Source organism: Aethalodelphis obliquidens, unplaced genomic scaffold (assembly GCF_003676395.1).
Source record: "Aethalodelphis obliquidens isolate GAN/ISIS:26980383/991018 unplaced genomic scaffold, ASM367639v1 scaffold26, whole genome shotgun sequence".
NCBI lineage: Eukaryota > Metazoa > Chordata > Mammalia > Artiodactyla > Delphinidae > Aethalodelphis > Aethalodelphis obliquidens.
The window spans coordinates 21,451,802-21,472,375 of record NW_020837970.1 but is presented as its reverse complement, the minus strand read 5'-3'; the positions used below and the strand labels follow the sequence as shown (position 1 = coordinate 21,472,375).

The 20,574-nt window shown below is 55.9% G+C and overlaps 1 protein-coding gene across 1 annotated transcript in view; it reads right to left on the bottom strand.

Annotated features, from left to right (window-relative positions):
* The window catches only part of LOC113629360 (uncharacterized), a 121,968-nt gene extending 120,032 nt beyond the window's left edge, over positions 1 to 1,936 (bottom strand). Inside the window, exons 1-2 of the mRNA XM_027123777.1 lie at positions 1,598 to 1,936; positions 684 to 1,141 (exon numbers count right to left, since the gene is read on the bottom strand). Of these exons, the coding sequence (XP_026979578.1) occupies positions 684 to 1,141; positions 1,598 to 1,936 (797 nt within the window). The remainder of the gene's footprint in view (positions 1 to 683; positions 1,142 to 1,597) is intronic.
* Between the last annotated feature and the right edge of the window lie 18,638 nt (positions 1,937 to 20,574).

Below are 20,574 nucleotides of genomic sequence, written 5' to 3'. Positions count from 1 at the left end.
ACACACACACACACACACACACACACACACACACACACACACACACACACACACGGGAACGTCTCCCAACTCTCCCCATCTCAAACCCGTGTCCTCAGCCTGGCTGCAAAGATGACCTCGCGGCCCTGGGACCTGGAAGCTGTGGCTGTGCCTGACCCTGGAGGGGTCCAGGGGTCCAGCGCCCGGAGCGGCTCTAGAGCGGCGCCGTGGGGCTGGACGGGTGTCCCAGAGAGCCGGCGGCTGCGCTGATGGGGTGGTGGAGATGCACCCATTGGCCCGCCGGGCGGCACAACCCGCGCCCCCGCCCCATTCCTCCCTCTCTCCTCGAGAAAGGAAGGCCGGAGTTCCACCACTAAAGAGCCTCCATCCTCTCCCCCTACACGCAAAGTTGCTCCAAGTCGCCGGGGTTCCCGCGACACGCGAGGGTTAGGCGGGGCCGCCCAGCGGGCGAGAGCGCGGTCACGAACAGGGGTGCCGAGCGCGCCCCCCTGCAGCTCCGCGCGTGCACCCTCCCACAACGGGCGCGCACCCAACACCCCACCCCCAACCCGCGGCCCCTGAGGCTCCCGCCCAATCAGAGGCCGCGCACGCGGCGCTGCCGGCAGGCAGAGACACCCGGGCTCCCTGGCCTGCGCCCCCGCGGCCCCCGCCCCGCCGCGGTCTCTCGGCCCGGCCATACTCACCGTTCCGGGCGCGCAGTCTGCGCGCAGCTCCTCTCCGGGGCCGCATTCCCCGGCTCCGTTTCCCTCCTGTTCCCGCTCCGGCTTGGGTTCCCGCTCCGCAGGGCTCGGCTCTGAGATGGTGGCCGCGGCAACGAGCGAGGCAGGGAGGGCGTGTGCGCGTGTGTGTGTATGTGTATGTGTGTGTGAGCGCGCGCGGTGTGTGTGCGTGTGCACGGGAGGGCCCCGCGCTCCCCCGCGCGCCCCGCTCCTGCCTCCTGCTCTCCACTCTGCGATGCCAGCAGAATCCCTAACGCGCGCTCCCACCCTCCTGGGCGCTCACACTCGCGCACACACGCGCACACCCGGGCGCGCACACCCCCCCGCCACCGCACACCCGGCTCCGCACTCCCGACTCTCGCCCTCCTGGGGCGCTCACAAAGGCCCCTGGCCCCGGCCTGCCGGAGCCCCCGGAGCGGGGCCTGAGGAGTGGCCCTGCGGTCCTACCGGGCTGGCCCCGCCTTAGGTCCTCCGGTGCTCCCAGAGGGGCCCCCTCGGGCGTCCCTGCTCCTTCACCCTGCCCTGCCGGGCCGCGGCCGTGCTCTAAGCCTGACCCCCGGCCGGGGAGCCCGACTCCGGCTTCCGGCGCTCCCACCCAGAGGCGCTGGCTCCCTCCTCCTCGCCTGCTCCGCCGCCTGCAGCCGCGTGCTCTCCCGCTCCTTTCTTTCCCCCTTTTCTGTCACTGCCTATCCTTTTATCTTCTCTCCTTTCTCCCACCTGCAGCCGCCCCGATCCCTGTCCTCAGTCTCTCCGGCTGCCTCTCTATCTTGCCGACGCCCTCTCCCGCGCCTCCTCCCCACCGCCCTGCGCTGCCCTCACATTCTCCGCATTACATGGGGTGCCGCCCGCCACTCGCCGGGCCCGAGGTGCGGACGCACTGTGGGCGGCGAGGGGACCCGCCGAGCCCGGGCCCCACCGCCCCCTCGGCTCTCCGCTTGCTCCTCGCTCCTCGCTGCGGCCTGGCGGGCGGCTACGTCCCGCGCTAGCCTCGGCTGTCGCTGACAGCTCCCATCTCGCCCGGGCTTAAAGGGATAGCGCACCGGGCTCGACCTGCCCCACCTGGGGGCGCCGAGGAGGGCGGCCTCCGGCGCCGGCACAGTCCGGGGCGGTGGCGCAGCCGGGGCGGTGCGGGCGGCGCCCTGTCCGCCGCGGTTGAGCCCAACCCTCCCGGGCTGGAGGTGAGTCAAGGAGAGGGCGGTCGGGCCTGACCACGCCATCCAGGGGGCGCTCCGTGCTTGTTGGCGGCTAAGCCTAGGGGCAGGCTGGAGGTGTGAGGCAGTGCAGGCTGGGCGCCCAGCACTGCGGGGCGGGGAGAGGAGGGATCAGGGAAGCAGCTGTCCGGATCTGAGCACAGGGTGAGGACACCTGTCATGCTAAGAGGACAGGGCTCACAGGATGGCCTCCCGCTCTTGCTGTGTGACCTTGGGCAAATGCCTGCCTCTCTCTGGCCTCAGTTTACACTTCCTTGGAAGGCCATTGGCTTCCATCGTCTCTGGGGCTCTGATTTGGTGGTAGATCCCTCCAAAAATGAGAGAGCAGGAGGTATGACAGAACTTCGCGGCGGGTGGGGGTGGAGGAGGTCCAGGAAAGCTCCTGGAGGAGTTGACACTGAAGCTAGATATTGAAGGATGAGTAGGAATTGACTGGGCAGAAAGGGCATCCCATGGTAAGAGAAGAGGATATACAAAGACCTGGAAGCGGGAAACAGGGAAAATGCGTGTATTTGCGGGGAGGAGAAGCTGTAAGAGCCTTGAATTGAGGAGTTTCAACTTTGTTCTGGGGCAGCAGTGGGGATGCCACTTAGTTAATCTAGGCAGAGGCCTCCCCATCCTCCAGCCATCACAGAGGCATTGCTAAGGGCTCCCCAAATCCAGGAGCTTTTGAAAGAGGCCTCCTCTCCTCTCCTGTCTTCTCTCCTCTCCTCTCCTCTTCTCTCCTCTTCACTCCACCCAGTCCCAACTTCCCCCAATATCTCCAGCCAGGCGCAGCACAGCCTCCCCCTGCTGACCGGAGCTGGAAGTGGGAGAAGCCCGGCCTCGCTGTAGTGTTGCTGTGAGTCCCAGAAGGGTCAGACTTTAGCACCCACCAACCAAGGTGCCCGGAAAAGACCCAAGCCTTTGTTGTCAGGCCATACCCAGTGCCAACTCCAGCTTCACTGTCCTCTTCTGTACAATGGGAATCAAAATACTCAGCCACAAAGGAGGTTGGCGAAGAATTCATGAGAATTCACACACAAGAGTGACCCAGCACGCAGGAGGTATTCAGCAAATGTTCTTTTCCTTCCGCACACCTGGCCTTGGCTCTGGGGACCATCCCAAAGGCCCTTACTCTCTCCCTTTTCCCTTCTTCCCTGGCCATTTTCCTCCTGCCTTCCTGCCAGACTTCCTGGGGGCCTCAAGGGAAATGAGCTCGCGGATGTTGCCTGCTCTGGTTCAAAGCACCTCCTGGGGAGTCTTCCCAGGGCTTCTAGGTGGGCCCTAGGGAAGCCAAACAGAGACAAACAGCCTTTCCCCAGAGTCCCTGATATCCAAGCAAAGCAGCAGTCTATGACCCCATCCATTTCTCCCACTCTCCTGTTCTGGGAGCCACACAGCCTTTGTGTTTGTGCTTGGGAATTTATGCCCCCAGTTTTGCTGTGCAACCTCAGATAGGCAGCGCACCCTCTCTGAGCCTCAGCTTCTTCCCTAAGTATGGAGACATGCTGGTGTGCCCCACAGGGGCAATGAACGTAAATCTAAGTCATTTATTTTCCCTCAGCAGGCCCAGGCCATGTCCCTCTATCCAGGAACTCTGCACAGAGGCAGGCAGGTACAGAAGATTCTTTGGGACCCCCTTATGTCCTGCCATTGTGCTAGTGACCAGGAACTGTTACCACCTCTGCCTCCCAACAGGCTTTACAGAGAGGCAAGGTATAAATATGAACAGACCCGCTTGGAGGAATCACTCTCCACTGCCAGAGCAGCAGAGGCCAGGGGCCAGCCCGCCGTGGGCAGCTCCAGGAAGGAGCTCCTTCACGAGAAGCTGGGAACTAGCTGCTTCCTGCCACAAGGGCTGAGTCAGTGCCTCTGCTGATGTCTGCTCAGGGCTCCTCTGCTGTTTTCAGCCAGGTCTGCAGGCCAGTGGGGGAGACCTTGGCAATGTCCCAGACCCAGTCACTAAGCCAAGTCCAGCCGGGGGCTAAGTGGCCCACGTGGAGTCCCAGGAGGCAGTGGGCATTTCCTGCCTGCCTTCTCAGCCAATCCCTGGCTTCCTGGATCAGGCTGAAAAATAAATAGGGTCACTAAGGCGTTCAGAGAAATAGCCCATCCAGGCAGGCTGTCTCTGTACTGTCTCTCATCCCATCTCCCCACCTCCAAGTCTTTTCCCACCTGTTCTGCGGCCTCTTGGCTTCCACACACCCATCCGCCTCTCAAGTCCTTGCATCCCTAAGCAGCTTTCCTCAAGTACCCCCGCCCACTCCCATCTCCCTCCTCCTCTTTACTCTTAACCTACTATGTGTCAGGAGTTTTCATACATCGGTTCATCTTTACACTAATCCTGGTGTTATCATTCTCATTTCAGAGAAGAGAAAACCAAAGTTTAGTGTGCGGTTCTAGGATTTGAAGTGAGAGCCACTGTTCTTCATTCTTTCCATGAACATTTGTTGAGGGACTGCTCCATGCCAGCCTCTGTGCCAGGTGTGGCAAATACACATCAGAGGACTTAGAGTCTGGAGAAAGAAACAGACAGAGCTCAAACAGACAGAACTCTTTACATTGCAAAGAAATGTAAAATTACAACTAGGACAAGTGCCATGAAGATCTATGGGGCTGTTAGGTTGAGGCCCAGGCTGGTCTTGGGAGTCAGGAAAGGCATCCTGCAGGATGTGACATTTGACCTAGCACCAGAAGGTTGGGTAGACATTAACTTAGAGAAGTAATGAGCTCCAGAGAGAGGGACTAGCACGTGCAAAGGCCCTGTGGTGAGAGGAAGGAGAGAAAGCCCATGTGGCCAGAGCATAAGGAGAGGGAATTGGAGATGGGGCTTCATGGGGCCAGGACAACAGGTTCTGGTGGGCCCTGCAAGGAGTTGAAGGTTTAGCCTGATGGCTCTGGAAGTTTGAAGCAGAGGACAGTGTCCCACTGTTCTTCCAACTGCTTCCCAGACCACCACCCAGCGCCTTTGTACCCAGGGACCACTTCTACCGCCTTCTTCTGATGCCCCGGCCCTAGCACAAGGTGGGGCATGCTGGAGGCTCTTGGTATCTGAGCTGGCAGCATGGTGGGGGGAGCAGGAGACCTTGGTTCACCTTCACTGAGACTCCAACTGAGTGACTCTCCGCAGCCCCGCCCCTCTCCGTCCCTCATTTAACTGTAAGGCAGAGATTAAGACCGATTCCCTCTGCCATCTCTGGTTGATCTCGGGCTATAGCCCATAGCAAGGGAATGGAGAAGACACAACAGTCAAAATGACCCCACCTGAGCCAGATTCCAGGGCCTAGAGCCCCGCAGTGGGGACGGGGGTGGGGGCTGCTTGGGGCCTGCTGCTGGCCTAGTGCCTTCCCATCCCACCTCTCCCCCTGAGCTCACCCTCCCCAGCCCTTCCCAAATGAAGCACTCTAAGGGGCTTTCCTCCTCCCCTCCACCCCCAGCATGGCCCATGCCCTCACCCACTTCTCCCCCATCAGATGTCTGTTGGCCTGTAAGAGCTGAATTGGATTCTTTGGGCCTTTGCCCATCTGTAAAAGGGTGTCATTCTTTACTCCTCCTGTCTCCCTGGGCAGGAGAGAGGATGAAGAAGTGAATTCTTGGTATAACCTCCATCTACTCCATCAGGGGCGCTGCTCCCTTGTCAAGCATCTTCCTGGGACCTTGAAGTCAACAGCACTGGGGGAAACAGACACACCAGCGAACATTCTAAAACCTACTCCTGGCAGACCGTAGCCAGCTGCCCCTCCTTAAGGACACCACATACCTTCCAATAGGACTGCATCACCCTCATGAGTGCCACTGGACAGAGACCGGTTTGTGGGTCCCAGGTATAGATGGGAAAGTGAGGCTCCAGAGACAAGAGGCTGGCCCTGGTCATCGCAACAAGCCCTCCTGCCTTGCTTCATCCCAGCCACCTGGGGGGAGGTCAGGGAATGGGGACTCTGTGGAGTGCCACCTCCCCTCCCCCAGTGCTCCCCTGTGCGTCCAGACAGCAGCCGGAGGGGGACTGCTTCAGAACTTGCTCCCTTCCTGGGCAGCACTGCCCTCTGCCCTGTGGGAGGCTCTCTTCTCTGAGTTGTAATAGCTGCTTCTGAGCTGGCCTTATCTTTTTAAGGGCCCATCCTAAGGATGCTGGGATGGCCCTGCAGGAACCGTCCCCAGGTCAGCAGGGACCAAGCCAGGTCAATCCACAGTTCTGTCACATCAGCTTTTTCTACAATAATCACACCTACCTATAAGTGGGGAAGTACTTTGCTGTCCAGAAGACTATCCCGTGTGCCTTCTCAGCGAAGGCATGCTACAGCCTGGAGAAGTAGGAACAAGGATTATCCTCATTTTACAGATAAAGAAACTGAGGCACAGAGTTAAGGCCAGGATGGACATGGGGGACCTGCAGTCCAGCACAGTCACATGACGGGGTGTCAGGAAAGGATGGTGCCAGGGGCAGCAGGAGTGGTGGCTATTGGAGATCTGGGCAGAGCGGTGACCCTGCCTACTACTGAGAGCTGGGGTTGGAATTGCAGTTTGAGAGGCCAGTGGGGCAGGGGGCAGTTTAGGGACCTGGGAGTGTGCACAGCTCAGGGGATAAACCTACACTTCAGCTCCCACTCACAGAGGACGTGCTCTGTGCCAGGCTCTGTGGGGCCCTGTCCTCAGGGAATTCACAGGCTGTGGGCAGACAGGCACCAGGACAGCCACATCCACAGAGGAAGGCCAGGTCTGGTGTGGGCACTGTGTTGGGGTGGCTGGCAGGATCACAGAACTGAGTGGGGAGCCCATGGGGCATGTCCCTGAGCCTCAGAGGACAGGAGGGGCCTCCTGCACTTACCTGGGCTGGTGTCAACCGGATCTGGCTCTCCAAAAGTCTGTGGATTGGCTGCCCTTGAATGGTGCATAGGAATTCACTGGGCGTTGGAAGGGCGCCTGGGGAGGGGGAAGTGCAAGCAGGAGTCATCTCTGCGTCCTCAGCCCCCAGCAGTCCAGGCCTGGCTACTGCAGGGATTTAGGGAGTATGTGCTGGCCACTTGGATGGTGTTTGAATGAAAGAGGGAAGCCAGGGAAGGAGGGAGGGAGGAAAATAAGGAGAGAGGGAGGGATGGAGGGAGGACTGCATGAGAACAGACAGAAAAATAAGGAAGCACCCACACTGTCGAGGGAGGGGCAGGATAGCAAGTGGGGTACACTGGGGGGAGGTGGCAGGGCAACAGGGCCAAGTCACCAAGGTCCTTGAATGCCATGGGAGGATAATTGAACTTTGAAGGATTTTTGGGGGAGGCAGACGATCAGATCCGAACTTGTGGACACTTCCTCCGGCTCCTGTGGGGAAGATGGATGGAGGGGCTAAAACTGGAGGTCAGAGCTGGAGAGGAGGCTATTGGGGTCCTCCAGGCAAGGAGATGGGGTGGGGTGGAGGGTAGATACTTAAGAATTGAAGGAGCAGTACTTGGCGAGTGTCTGGGTGTGGAGGTGAGGAAAGGAGCGGCCCCCGAGGCTTTTCAACAGAGTCTACTGTGAGCTGACCCCTCCAGGCTTCATGACTTCGTTCCAGGGAACCCTCACACCGGCCTCCCTCGATCGTCTGCCATGTGCAGGGGGCACAGACCCCCTTCAGGCTGAAGCACTTCTCCCTGCTGCTGGGACAGTTGAGGCTGGCTGGCCACAGATGAGCACCTGCCTCTCAGCTGAAGAGAGAGGCTCCCTGCCCAGGGCCTTGCCCCTCCATGGACAGCTGCATCCAACGACTGGTCAAGACAGGGGATAATGGCCCAACCCTCTTGTCCCAATTCAGGACAACCCCACAAAGAGAGCTCAGGTCCAGAGATTCCCATGGCTCTGTACTGTGAATGCATCGCAACCCAGCTTCCCCCTCTGCCCCATCCTGCTTCCCTCACTCCCTCCCCGCCAGGGGGCTTGACCCCAATAAACCTCTTGCATGCTAATCTTCCTAAATACGCTGGTATTAACATCCCCATTTCACCCACAAGGAAATTGAGGCTCAGAGATATAAAGTGACTTGTCCATGGCTGCACAGCTGATAAGTGGCAGGTCAGGGGCTGGCTAGGGAGGGAAGAGGCCAGGGACCCTGGCTGGCTGAAGCAGGGAGACGGAGGTGGAGTCAGTCCCCAGGGAAGGCTGGTCCAGCCTGTAGGCCAGCACTAGACCAGGAGGGACTTATTCCATCTGCCTCTCTCTCCCCATTCCACAGACGGGGAAAAGGAGATCAGAGAAGAGACAAGACTTACCCAGGCTCATAGTGTCAGTTAATGATGGCCCTGGGAGTATTCCCTAGGGTTCTCCCTCTCAGACCAGCGTGGGTGTTTCCTTTGGACCACACTAATGTTCTCTTCCCACCTGCCTCCCTTCCCAAGCCCAGCACTAGGTCTCAGGCTCAGAGACGTGGCTGGATTGACCCTTACTCGATTTCCCAAGGCTGGAATGAGGTGCCTGCAGTTCCCCAGGCCTGCAGAGACCTTGGCAGCAGCCTGAGCTGCCCAGCCCTAGCGCGAAGTTGGGATGTCCTGGGCTGGGCGGACTGGATCCGACTGGCACAGCAGAGCAAACAGACGAAACAGACGGGAAGGAAATCAGTTTGAGTGTTTGATTTTCATTTTTAATTTGCACAGAGAGTAACGCAGCCCATTTGACACTGCATACTCCCTGTGAGCTGCTAGCATTCGCCACTGCTGCCTCCGCTGCAGCTTGGTGTGCCCAGCGGCTCCCTGCCCTTCTGTCAGGCGAGCCAGTCCCTCGCATGGCGGAAGGGCCTTCTGCAAAGCAGGAAGGAAGGGTTTCCTCTGGGACCTCTGCCCCTTCTGGCCAGGAGAAAAGTGTCTGGTAAGCCCCTTCTGGGCAAGGTGGGAGGAGCCAAAGATGTGCTCCCTCCTGGGAGGAGACCAGAAGGCAACTGTCTGTTCCAAAGTCAGGGCTGGCAAATGAACTCTCGGGAGAGGTGACAGACCAGTTTGGGGGGAAAGGGAGATTCTGGGTGCACATCAGTTCACAAGTGCTAAGTAATTGCCCAGGCCACCTATATTCAAGGGCAACCCTGTACCTAGAGTCAAATCTGTCTTAAAACTAGGACAATCTCAGCTCTTGTGTTCTGAGACTTCACTGGTCAAAGCCCTGCTGTCTCTTTGTTGATTTGGAATTTAATCACATGCAGATGGGGAAACTTGGTCTGAACTGAAGAGACTAATTCCATCACACCCTCTTTCTGGCCCTTCCTTCTTCCCCCACTGGGCCTCATGCCCTGAGGGCATCATCCTATGGGGCTGAGAACGGAGACTGTAATGGGGCAGACCTGGTTGCAATCGTGCTCTGCCCATTATTAGCTGTGTGACCTTGGGAAAGTCACATAATCTGTCTGAGCATGGCCTTCAAGGACCCCTTCAGACCTCATCCTCTCCTGGTATCTACAGAACACAACATTCCATGGCCTCCTCCAAGAAGCCCTCTCTGATTAAGGCTTCTATTTTCCTCCCCGCTACTATTATTGGGTGCTGGCCCTGCCCCTGAGTATGAGCCCTTTGCAACCCCTCCTTGACCCTCAGTAGCTCAGCTGTGTGCACTGCACACTCTGCATGGGGTGATGTGCTAGAAAGAATGTGACCTTTGATATAGACATCCCTGGTTCAAATCCAAGTTCACCTCCATGCTGGCTGCTTAGACCCATCTCTTGAGCACCTCAGACTCAATGGATCCAAACTGAACTCATCATCCCTCCTCAAAGTCACCCTTGCCTCTTTTTCTTCCCTATCTCATTAAACAATACCCCTGTCAACCAACTGCTCAAGCCAGCGAGCTAGGAACCACTGAGACTCCTCCATCTGCTTCATTCCCAGCATCCTATCTGCCCCAGGTCCTCTGTGCCCACCCTCCACTACCTACCCTCTGATGGGGCAGGCAGAGGGGAGGAGAGGGGTGCTCCGTGGTATTTACTCCACTGCATGACAGGGCTGGGAGAGCCTTCAGGGAACAGTCAGTCCTCCCCTCTCGTTTTTTGTTTTGTTTTGTTTTGTTTTTTTGCGGTACGCGGGCCTCTCACTGTTGCGGCCTCTCCCGTTGCGGAGCACAGGCTCCGGACGCGCAGGCTCAGTGGCCATGGCTCACGGGCACAGCCGCTCTGCAGCATGTGGGACCTTCCCGGATCGGGGCACGAACCCGTGTCCCCTGCATCGGCAGGCGGACTCTCAACCACTGCGCCACCAGGGAGGCCCTCTCTCCTGTCATTTTACAGATGAGGACACTGAAACCCAAAAACGAACAAAGACCTGCCCTGGGCCAGATGGTGAGTTGCCCACAGCAGAGCCACTTTGAGAAGTCAGATCTCCTCTGCAGCCCAGGTGTGCATCTCAGGGAGGTCATGGTCAAGGCCAGGCCCTGTAACAGTGGCAGAAGGGAACATGAAGCCCCTGAGGTCTCAGCCCACTTCCCCTCGCACCCCAAACCCAAAGAGGCTGCAGGGGAGGCCTGAAGGGCTGGGGCTGTGTTCAAGTTCCCAGGCAGAATAAATAATCAACTACTGAGAAGCTCACGAAAACCAGACATCACTCCCTGGCGACTCTCCAGCCTGGACCCTGGAGTCCTGCTTGGAAGTGGCCACGGCAGCAAGCAAGAAGGGGCCTTAGCCATGACCGGAACCAGTGGCCATTCTCTGTGTCCCCCTCCCCACACACCCAACTCTCACACTGCCTGAAATTCTACCACTGTGCCAGGCTCAAATGCAGATTAATGCGGTCTGGCCATTAGAAGAGCTGGTACAAGGGTGGGAGAGAGGGTCTGAAGAGAAGTCATCCCAGTTAGAGGTCCCTGAGAGGGAACCCAGGGTGGACAAGGCTGTCCCCTTTTACTGAGCACCTTCTGCGTACTGGGCACTGTGCTGAGTGCTTCACAATCTTCCTCCCTGCTGCTCCAAGGCCCCCTGCCTGTGACCCAAGCATCATTCAACCCCTCCCGACCTGTTTCTTCTCCTATAAAATAAAATTAGTAATAATAGCTACCTCCAGAGGCTACTGGATGATTAAATAAGAAAAGGTGTGTAAAGTGCTTCCTACATTGCTGGACATAAAGTAGATGCTAATTAAATGCTCATTATAAATGAGATAACTCCTGTGATAAGGCCAAGAATGGGCCCAGTTCATGCTGGTCGAATCTGAGCTGCTAAGAAGATAAATGTTTCACCACTTGCCACTGGAATGGGGCAGAGCTGTGGGTGGAGAGGGGGGCTGTCCAGGGCTATGGGACAAAGGAGTTGTCTAGGAACCCAGAGCATTAATGCTAAGACAAAGCATAGAGAAGGGGTAAGGCCACAGGAAATGGACCACTAGAGGCCAGAATCCACTCTTATCTTTTTTTTTTTTTGTGGCCTCTCCCGTTGCGGAGCACAGGCTCTGGACACGCAGGCTCAGCGGCCATGGCTCACGGGCCCAGCCGCTCTGCGCGGCATGTGGGATCCTCCCAGACCGGGGCACGAACCCGTGTCCCCTGCATCAGCAGGCGGATTCTCAACCACTGAGCCACCAGGGAAGCCCCACTCTTATCTTTTTAAAAACCTCTCTCTCTGAGGTTTGGGCCTGGATGGGCCGACTCCAAAGGTCCCCAAGTCTTTTGTATTGGACCAAGTGAGGCAGTCAAGGAGAAAGGATGAGAACTTCATCCACTGGGAGAGAGAGGGGAGTGGAAGAGACCCAAAATGAGACAGAGACATTATGAAGACAGTCATGTGACAGCCACCAGTACACAGCCCTTAGAGCACGTGTGCTTGGCCTTTGCCTACATTTTCTCAACTCATTCTCCAAACAACCATGTCAAGGGTATTGTTATGCCCATACACAGTTGAAGCTCCAAGAGGCTAATAATGACTTGCCCAAGGTCATTGCCTATAAGCCTTGGAGCCAAGATTTGAGCCTAGACCTTTCTGGTTTGTCAAGACCATGCTTAGAACCATGTGAAGAAGCATCAGGGAGGGAGCTGGTGCCAGCCTCTCCTCTGGGTTCCAGAGCCCCTGGCCCAGGGCAGTGGGGCCACCCAGTTTCCAAACCAATGCTTCCTCAGGTCCTCCAACAGTTTACAAGCCCAGGAAATGTCTGCCTCTTCCCAATCTGATGCTGGAAGCAAAACTGGGAAGAACCTGGCCATGCACCAGAGCTGGGGCAGACATGCTTGAGGTTAAAAAATAATAATAACATTTTGCCGCACTAACTACATGCCAAGCACTGCTTTAAGTACTTTATATATTATGTTTCATTCTATAGCACCCTTTGAAGTAGGTGCTTTATCATCCCCATTTCACAGATGAGGAAACTGAAGCATAGAGAAGTTAACTAATGCCCCCAAGTTCACACAGCCTGGGAGAGACAGAGCCGAGATTCAGTTTCAGGCAGTGACATTGCAGAGGCCGTAACTATAACCATCTACCATGCTGCCTATCAGAAGGGCTAAGTACTGCCCCCAAACCCACAGCAACCAGGATGGTGTTGGGGGTAGGATTCGACTCACAGCACTCTTATTTGCACACACTTTTTAGAGTGAAGAAAGTGAGACACCTGTGTCTTTGCAGACTCAGCATAGAGAAGCTAGCTGGGCTGTTCCTGCTTTTGCCTCCGTTCCAGAAGACACATCCACAGGCAGTCAGGCTGGGGAACCTGAGGCCACCGACCCACTGAATGACTTAGGCAAGTCATGTTCCCAGGGCTCTAGTCCCCAGGTCCCACCCATATGATGATTTCCCAGGATGAGCCAGTTCTGAAAAGCCCAACTCCGCATTCCACGCACCTCCGGGGAGTTTGGGGGCACTCTCCAGGGTCCTGAAATATCTGTCCTGCCTGTAATCAGGGAGTCTGGAGACCTCAAAGCAGCTGACTTGGTTCTCTGAACACGTTCTTAAAAACCAGGAAGGTACATCAACATTTTGGACATGGACTATTACCCTAAGCACGTGTGGGGAGCTATTTCTGATTCATCACCACCACCACCAAGGACAATCCTTTTGTGAAGTCAATGAATTGATGCACCTCTCCCTCCTCCCTGTGCGTGGCTCCGTTTCCATTTGAATTTTCATGTAAAGGATGTGCCTCAATGAGGTAGGCTGGTCTGTAGCCCTGGAATTGCGGCGAGTGCAGCACGAGGTGTTTAGCCCAGGTGCTCATAAATGCCATCGGCTGCCATCATCACCACCACAATCCTCATTTTCCCTGGGTAGACCCCTCTTCTGGGATAGCAGCCACACCCAGATGTGTACCTCCAGCTTGTGGCTCCAGAAAGCACACCCGAGGGGAAAGCAGTGGCCTCCATCGCTGCGTGCAGAAGATGGCCAGATGGCAACCTTTAGGGGAAGGAGGAGGAGGGCCTTCCTTTCAGAGGCTGCTCAGATCCTCTCTGTCCAAAGTTCCCCCTTGAGAGACCTGGAATATCCTTGTCCTACCTGTGCTTTCAAGTTAAGACTGGGTAAGGATCTGAGAGGGTCTCCCTCAGTCCCCTACCCACCATTCACAAGTCCTGATGGGGAAACCCCATGAAGTGACTCCAGGACCAGTTGATTATAGAGCCATCTTCCCCCTCCATACCCGCTTCTTTGGGCCCCAAGACTCCCCATCTCAGTGGAAAATCAGGCAGCCAGATTCTAGTAATTCTTCTTCTGCCTGAAGAAGGCAGGGGCCCTCCCCATTTAAGGAAGGGGCCCAGATGCTGCGGAAAGAGCTGTGTCCCCACCACAAGGGTGGGGAGTGGGGAAAGAGAAGGACTTGCTACCCTTTGCTCCCCCCTCCCACCTTCTCCCAGTTAACCCAGCTTGGAAGGGGCAAGGTCTCAAGGCAGAGGCCCCTTACTCTTGTCATCCCGTTCAGCCCCAGCCAGCCAGTACCCTGTTACTCAGTCTCTATTACAGAGCAACTCTGCAGGCTCCACTGCTGGGCCTGAGAACCCTCAAGTCCTCCTTTCAGCAGACACTTATTAAATACCTACTGTGTGCCTGACCTGTGCCAGGCAGTTCTCTTACACTTGACCCCATTTGATCCTATGACAACACATGCAAGTAGGTATTTTACAGATGAGAAAACTGAGGCTTGGAGGTTATTTTCCCAAAGTCACACAGCTGGGGAGGGGTGAATCAGGAACACCAGATTGTCCCTTTTCCAGTCTGATGAGAGTGGCTCTCCTAGCCCTGCCCCAAATGTTTGATCCCACAGAGCTGACTACAGCACAAACTTTTGCCTTAGAACAGGTGAGCTTCACTGAGGAATCAGAAGGGAAAGGAACATCTAGCCTCCTTTACACCTGCTCTGGGAGAACCTGCCCAGCTGGCTCCCTCGGTCTTGGAAGGATACCCCATGTGGGCAATGGTCAAGATGATGAAGGAGGAAAAGTAGTCACTTCCAAGGCTCGACTCCTTCCTTGCTCCCCACCTGACAGGCCATCAGGCACTGCTGAGACTGAGGGGTGGGGAACAGAGGGGGTTGTGCACTGTGAGATCCAGGAGGCAGACGTGCCCTCCTCCCCCACCAGAATAGAGGCCCCTCATTTCTCGGGGCCACCGCAGAAGACCCCTTCTGAAATGCCAACATTTTCTGAAAGGGTCAGGGGTCACTACCCCCAGGGTCAGGCAGGTAACCAGAAACGGACCTGCTGAGGAAGGGCCAGGGAAGTGCAGGCTCTCGCTAAAAACCCCAACTACCCTATGTGGGCCTGCTGATTTTTCAAGAGAAGCCAAAAGCCAGACTTCCCACGGAAACTGCCCATTTTTAAAATATTGGCCACTAATTCAATTTTGTAAAGTACCCTAAGGGCCAAACATTTGCCATCTCTGGCTCATGCACTTCGATGCTCCCACTGACGGAGGCTTCAGGAGAGACCAGCACAGGGTGGCCCAGGAGTTCACAGAGCCCCTGCCCAGCCCCCTTCATCTGAGCCTTGGGGATCATGGTCCCCTTTTTACAGATGTAGAAACTGAGGCTCAGAGGGAAAATAGTCCTTGGTGAGGCCGGGCCCTGACCCCAGCCGAGGCCCCCTTCTGCTCCCCAGGGCGGTGAGCTGACCCCTCGTGGTAGCCTAGGGAGCCCAGGCAGGCTCTTCTAGGGGAGGAGACCAAGGCTCCACCCAGATGGAACTGCCCTGAGCACAGACGAGGACACTAGGCTGCTCTGAGGAGCAAGGCTCAGGAGCCTGGGGCAAAGGAGGCACAGATCTTATTCACCCCACCATCCTCAGTGGGCCCTTTTGATTGAGGTGCCAGAGCAGGGCCCCAGGGCCCAGAAGAGGTCAAACTGGGTGGCAAGAGGGCTGCCAGCAGCCCTGGTAGTGGGAAGGAATGATGGATTGGATTGGATTTTCTCCATTTGGAGGTGATGTTGGCTCCACCGTCCACTAGTCTCATCAGTATTTTTCATAGAGAAATTGCTACATTGGATGGGGTGGGGACTGAATGGGGACAAGGTTCAGGGGCCTGGGCTCCCAGGGAGCTAGAAGCCAGGCTTCTGATGGGGAGACCACAGGGGTGTGAGAAAATCCACAAGTCCAAGACAAGGAGGCCCCAATGTCCTTTCTCGGCTTTTTACACACATGCACACGTGTGTCCAAGACTTGTGCATGGAAACACCAGCACATGCACACATATGTGTATATGGGCAGGTATACGTGCAAATGTTCTCACACATGCCTCCAAAGCCCTTGCTTAAACTGCGCTCCCCGCCTAGGTTATCCTCCCCTTCTCTCTGAATCCTCCTGTATCATTTCTTGGGCCGCCTCCATGCCTAGTCTCTGGAGCCAGAGAGGCGTGTCTGGATCATGACTCAGGCCTGGGGGTAATGGGCCCTGGGTGTATGTCTGAGAAAAAGGGAAAGGGTCCTAGGGCGAGGAGAGCTCAGGGGCCAGGACAGTGCCAGTGCTGGCAGCGGGGCAGGGAGGTGTCCCAACATTGCCAGGGTGGGAATGCTGAGGCTGCCGTCAGGGGACTGAGAAGGATCCACTGTTCATAGAAAAGGGCACCAAATCTGGGCCTGAAAATCTTCCTTTGGCACCCCGCTGGAAGTCCTCCAGGATTACCCCAGGCCGGGTGCTCTCTCCTTTTTCCTCTGAGCTCCGACAGCCCTGATGGTGGGCTGAACCCACTGGACACTGTGCTCAAGAAATCTTAAATCCATCTTCCCAGAGCACCCAACCTCCTGGATCAGCTCCAGACCCAGGACTGTACTTTTAAAACCCAAGCCCTTTGGTGGTGGGGAGGTAACCTTCAGCACCTAGCAACAGAGAAACCCGGCTGAATGTGATTGGTCAGTTCCAGCTTACGGGAGGGAAAGTGTGAGCTGATTGGTTGGCGATGCTTATAAAAGGGAGACACCAGCGACCACGAAGGAGCAAGTCCATGCAAAGGTCTGTGGTAGGGCTTGGCTGTCCTACCGAGAGAGCCAGAGAGCCGGCTGGAAGGAAGAAGGAGGACAGTCTGCAGCTCCGAATTCCCCCTCCCACCCAAGCAGGCCATAGAGGAGCACTCCCATTGGAGGTAAGTGTCCAGTTTCAGATCCCAACCTTGGTGTTCCAGGAAGGTGGGCCCAATTCTCAGTCTGCTCATGGAGACTGGCAATAAAGCAAAAGTTTCTGGCACTCAGAGGGTTAAGCCTGAATTAACTAGAACAAACCTAAAAGCATTCCCCAGAGGGTCACAACACCTGTGTCCCCAGGCAAATTCCTGGAAGGTAGGCCAAGAGCTTCCAAGCTGGAGAGGCTTTGGGGATGAAGTAGCCCAGTTCCCATTACACAGATGAGGAAACTGAGGCCCAGAGGAAGCAGTGGGGGGTAAGAGGAGGATTTGTCCTTGGTCACACAGGTACTTAGAAGCGGAGCTGGGACTGGGACCCAGGTCTGCTGACTCTTGGTCTGTCCAGCAATCTTCCATCTGGCCCACACAAGCCTGTAGGTCCTTCATGAGGCCCAGCTATTGTGTACCTCCATGCTTTTGCATATGTCCCTGGAATGCCTTTCCCTCCATCTCTACCAGGCAAACCCCTACCCATCCTTCAGTTTTCAACTCAGGGATCACCTTGTCTAGGAAGCCTTCTCAGATGCCCCCTCTGTCCATCCTTGTGCTCCCATGGCTTCCTTCATGCTGCCTGTCATAGCTCTGGTCACAGTGGACTCCTACTGTCTGTTTACATGTTTGTCCCCTGACAAGGCTGTGGGCCCTCAAGGGCAGGGTCAATCTGCTCCATCCTCATGTTTCCACCACCCAGGCAGGGCCCAGGGTGCAGCTGGAAGTTGAGAATTAAATGTCTTTTCAAGAGAGGAATGAAAGACTTTGATGTTTTAATTTCAGTTTGCCTCCAACATGATTCCCATTTTCTATGTGCCCAGCCCTGTGCTTGGGAGGAGAGAAGGGGAGGACAGAGGGCCAAGCCCTGCCCTCCAGAGCTCCCAGACTGGAGCCATAGAAGATGTGTTAAGGCAGGGGTTCAGGCATGGTGTGCTCAGGGTTATTACTTAGAGGCCTGGGTGCCAGTAGTGAGAGTAGCACTAGGGCTACTAGGGCTGGGACCCTGTCTGCCCTTGCCTGGGTACCCATGCAACAGGTAGATCCAGGAGGAGGGCTGTCCCCTTCCTCAGGTCTTCCTGGTAGCTGTAGAGCTGTGAGACTGCTACCCCGAAGAGCTCTCAGGCCTCAACTGCACACCTCCAGGGGGCATTATTCATGTTGTTTCCCACTAATGGCACCCCCTGGAGCCCAACTCCATAGCCTATAATGTGAATGGTACCCCCTGGAGCTGGGTAATGTGGTGGCTCTGGGCGCTCAGGCAGCCAAGCTGATGGTGGACCCCAGAGGGAGTCTTTAGTCTCACCTTTGCAGTATCCCTAGTGGTGGTCATGGGTGGGGGCTGACTAAAGACTGCCAGCTCAGATGCCCCTGTACAAGAGAGTCTGGACACTGTCAGCCCGGAGCCTCTCTTCCCAGCCCCTGCTCCCAGCCTCCCCCCTCAGCAGTCATCGACCAGCTAGCTGGACAGGCCCGTGGATGACATGTCTGCAGCATGTCATCCATGGCAGCCCGGCAGTTGAAAACCACAAGATGCCCATTTACTGCAGGGCAATATTTACATTTTCCAATACCAGGCGAAGAGGTGGGTAATGTAACAATATTGGGGGCATAAGGGCTGTCCCATACAACAGTGACACCATTAGAGGAGAACCCTCTGTGTGCCAGACACCATGTAGCGTCTCTGATTCTCACAAAAATCTTGGGAAAGAAGTATAATTACAGTAGAACCACTTCACATATGAGGAAACTGAGGCTCAAAGAGGCTCAGGGACTTACCAGGCCACACTGTCATGGCAGAGCTGAATTGAAGGGTGCCCTGCCTGATACCAGGGCTTTCCACCTGCCCCCTAGTAGCCCAGTCCCCAGTAACCTTCTGTCCTCAAGGGCTATAAAGGCAGCAGGAACTTATGTCTGAAGTGGCTTTGGCCAGTCCAGTGTGATGAGAGGGCTGCACTGTAAGGGTCCCCTCCCCAAGGCTGTGGGCTATCCTTTCCTGTAGCAGATAAGAGCTGTCTTTGTACTGCATGCAAACATGGCTGCATGTGCATGTGACTGTATGTATCTGTGCTACATGGAACAGTCATGTGCTCTGGTCCCAAACAAGCTGGCCTCAAATCTCACTCATTCACACAGTAGCCTGGACCCTGGGGAGTCATGTCCCAGCTCTGCCACTTACCATCTGTGTGACCTTAGTGGGCTACTTAACCTCTCTGTGCCTCTGAGTCTTCATCTGTACAGTGGGGATGATAATAGCACCTTCCTCAGAGGTATATGAGTTTAATACGGTGCCTGGTGCATGGTAGGTGCTACTATATTTTTTCAGCAAAGGCTTACTGAGCACCTACTATGTGCCTGGGAGTCCGATAGGTGCTAGGACCGCATACTTATCCAGACAGGCACAATTCCCACCCTCAAGGGGATCTAGCAAGGTTCCTCAAGGCTGCCTCCTTCCACAAAGATGCACTTGCAGAAGGGACGGGTAATGATTGAGACAGAAGACGGGAGAAGTGGCATCAGGGACCCTGCTCTCTCTGGTTTTCCTCCTGCCCTTCTGGCTGCACCTCCTCCAGCTGCCCCTAGGCTCCCTGTCCTCCACCAGCCCCAGCTGTGGGGGGCTCCCAGGGCTCTGTGCTTTGCCTCTTCTCTCCCCACTGCCCACCCTCACCAGCCCACCCACCCTCTCCCATCTCCACAGCCATGGCACCCACATCTCTTTAACCTGGCACACCCAGCTGCCTGCTCCACACCTCCACCTGGGGGTCCACCATGTCCAGATAACAAATCACCCTCCTCCCCCACCAGGTCTACCCTCTTTCTGGGTGCCCATCTTAGAACCTAGCCCTCCCAGCTACCCAGTCACCCAAACCAGTAGCCTGGAAGCCCCCTTGTCATCTCACGCTCCATCACCCCTTCATTCAACCACTAAATCCCATCAACTCTACCTCCTAAATCACCATGAATCCATCCATTTCTCTCCAGCCCCACCAGAGTCCACCTCCCCCAGTAATAGGTGCTGTTTGTGCCTCACCCAGATCCCTTTCACCAGTGTATTTGCCCCCCAGCTGCTGTGAGTGCTGGCTGTTAACAGCTCACAGCTGCCCTTCTCTGGAGCATTGCCCTCCACCAAGGAAGACTGGCCTTATCAGGAAATGCTTGAAGGTTTGCAACCCACAGCCAATGGCTGACAGATCCAGGAACAAAAGCCCACTCCCCAGCCCCCTTGTCTCCTGACAAGTCTGACACTATTCAAGCTCCAGGGCTCCCCTGGGATCAGGCTGAGACCAGACTTCAGCTGGCCCCCCTCATCCTTGCCTAGCTTCCTCCCCATCCTATCTCACTCTCTTGTGGGCATCACTTGAAAGAACTCATTTAATAAACCTCTAGACTCAGATCTCCTTCTCCAACTGCTTCTCAGGAACCCAATCTAAGAGACCGTCTCCTTGCTGGGCTAGTCAGAGTGACATAGCCCAGCCCCTGGTGGAAAACTTGAAGGACAGGTGGGGGCCAGGATGGTGTAGGGGACCATCGGGCCCTGGGAAGGGAAAGAAAATGAGCCCTGATTCTCCCCACCCATTCTGTATAGGCTGGCCTGAAGGAGCAGCTAGTACCCACCTGGCCTCCCAGACACTGTGATTAAGTTTTGTGCCAGAAGGAGAATGGGGAGCTAGTGCTTTCCCTCCTCCCCTTTTCTTTTTACTTCTCTTGCTTTTTTTCAAAGGCTGAGCCCAAGTTAATCAGATAAATTCTTCCCCAGTTGCACCAACAATTTTTCTAAGGTTCAGTCTCCCCAGAGCGAATCATAATTACTCCAGACTGAGACATTAAAGCCAAGGGGAAAGAAGAGGGGGAGAAAAAAATGTTTTTAATTAAAAAATTAATTTTTCCAACAGACCCACTGATGGCTACCCGGCTGTGGTGCTTCACTACCCTGGAGACAATCCCCCTCCATCCGTCTTTTCCTCATTAAATCTCGAGGAGGGGGGTGGGCCTGGAGAGAGCAGCCCCTCCCTGAACAGAGCTTTCTCACCCTCCAGCTGAAGCATCCAACTCTCTGCCCTCTTGTAAAGTAAGTGGTTGGATTGCAGGAATCTAGGTGGGAACAGCAGACCCAGAGTGCAGGCTTTGGAGTCAGACAGACATGGGT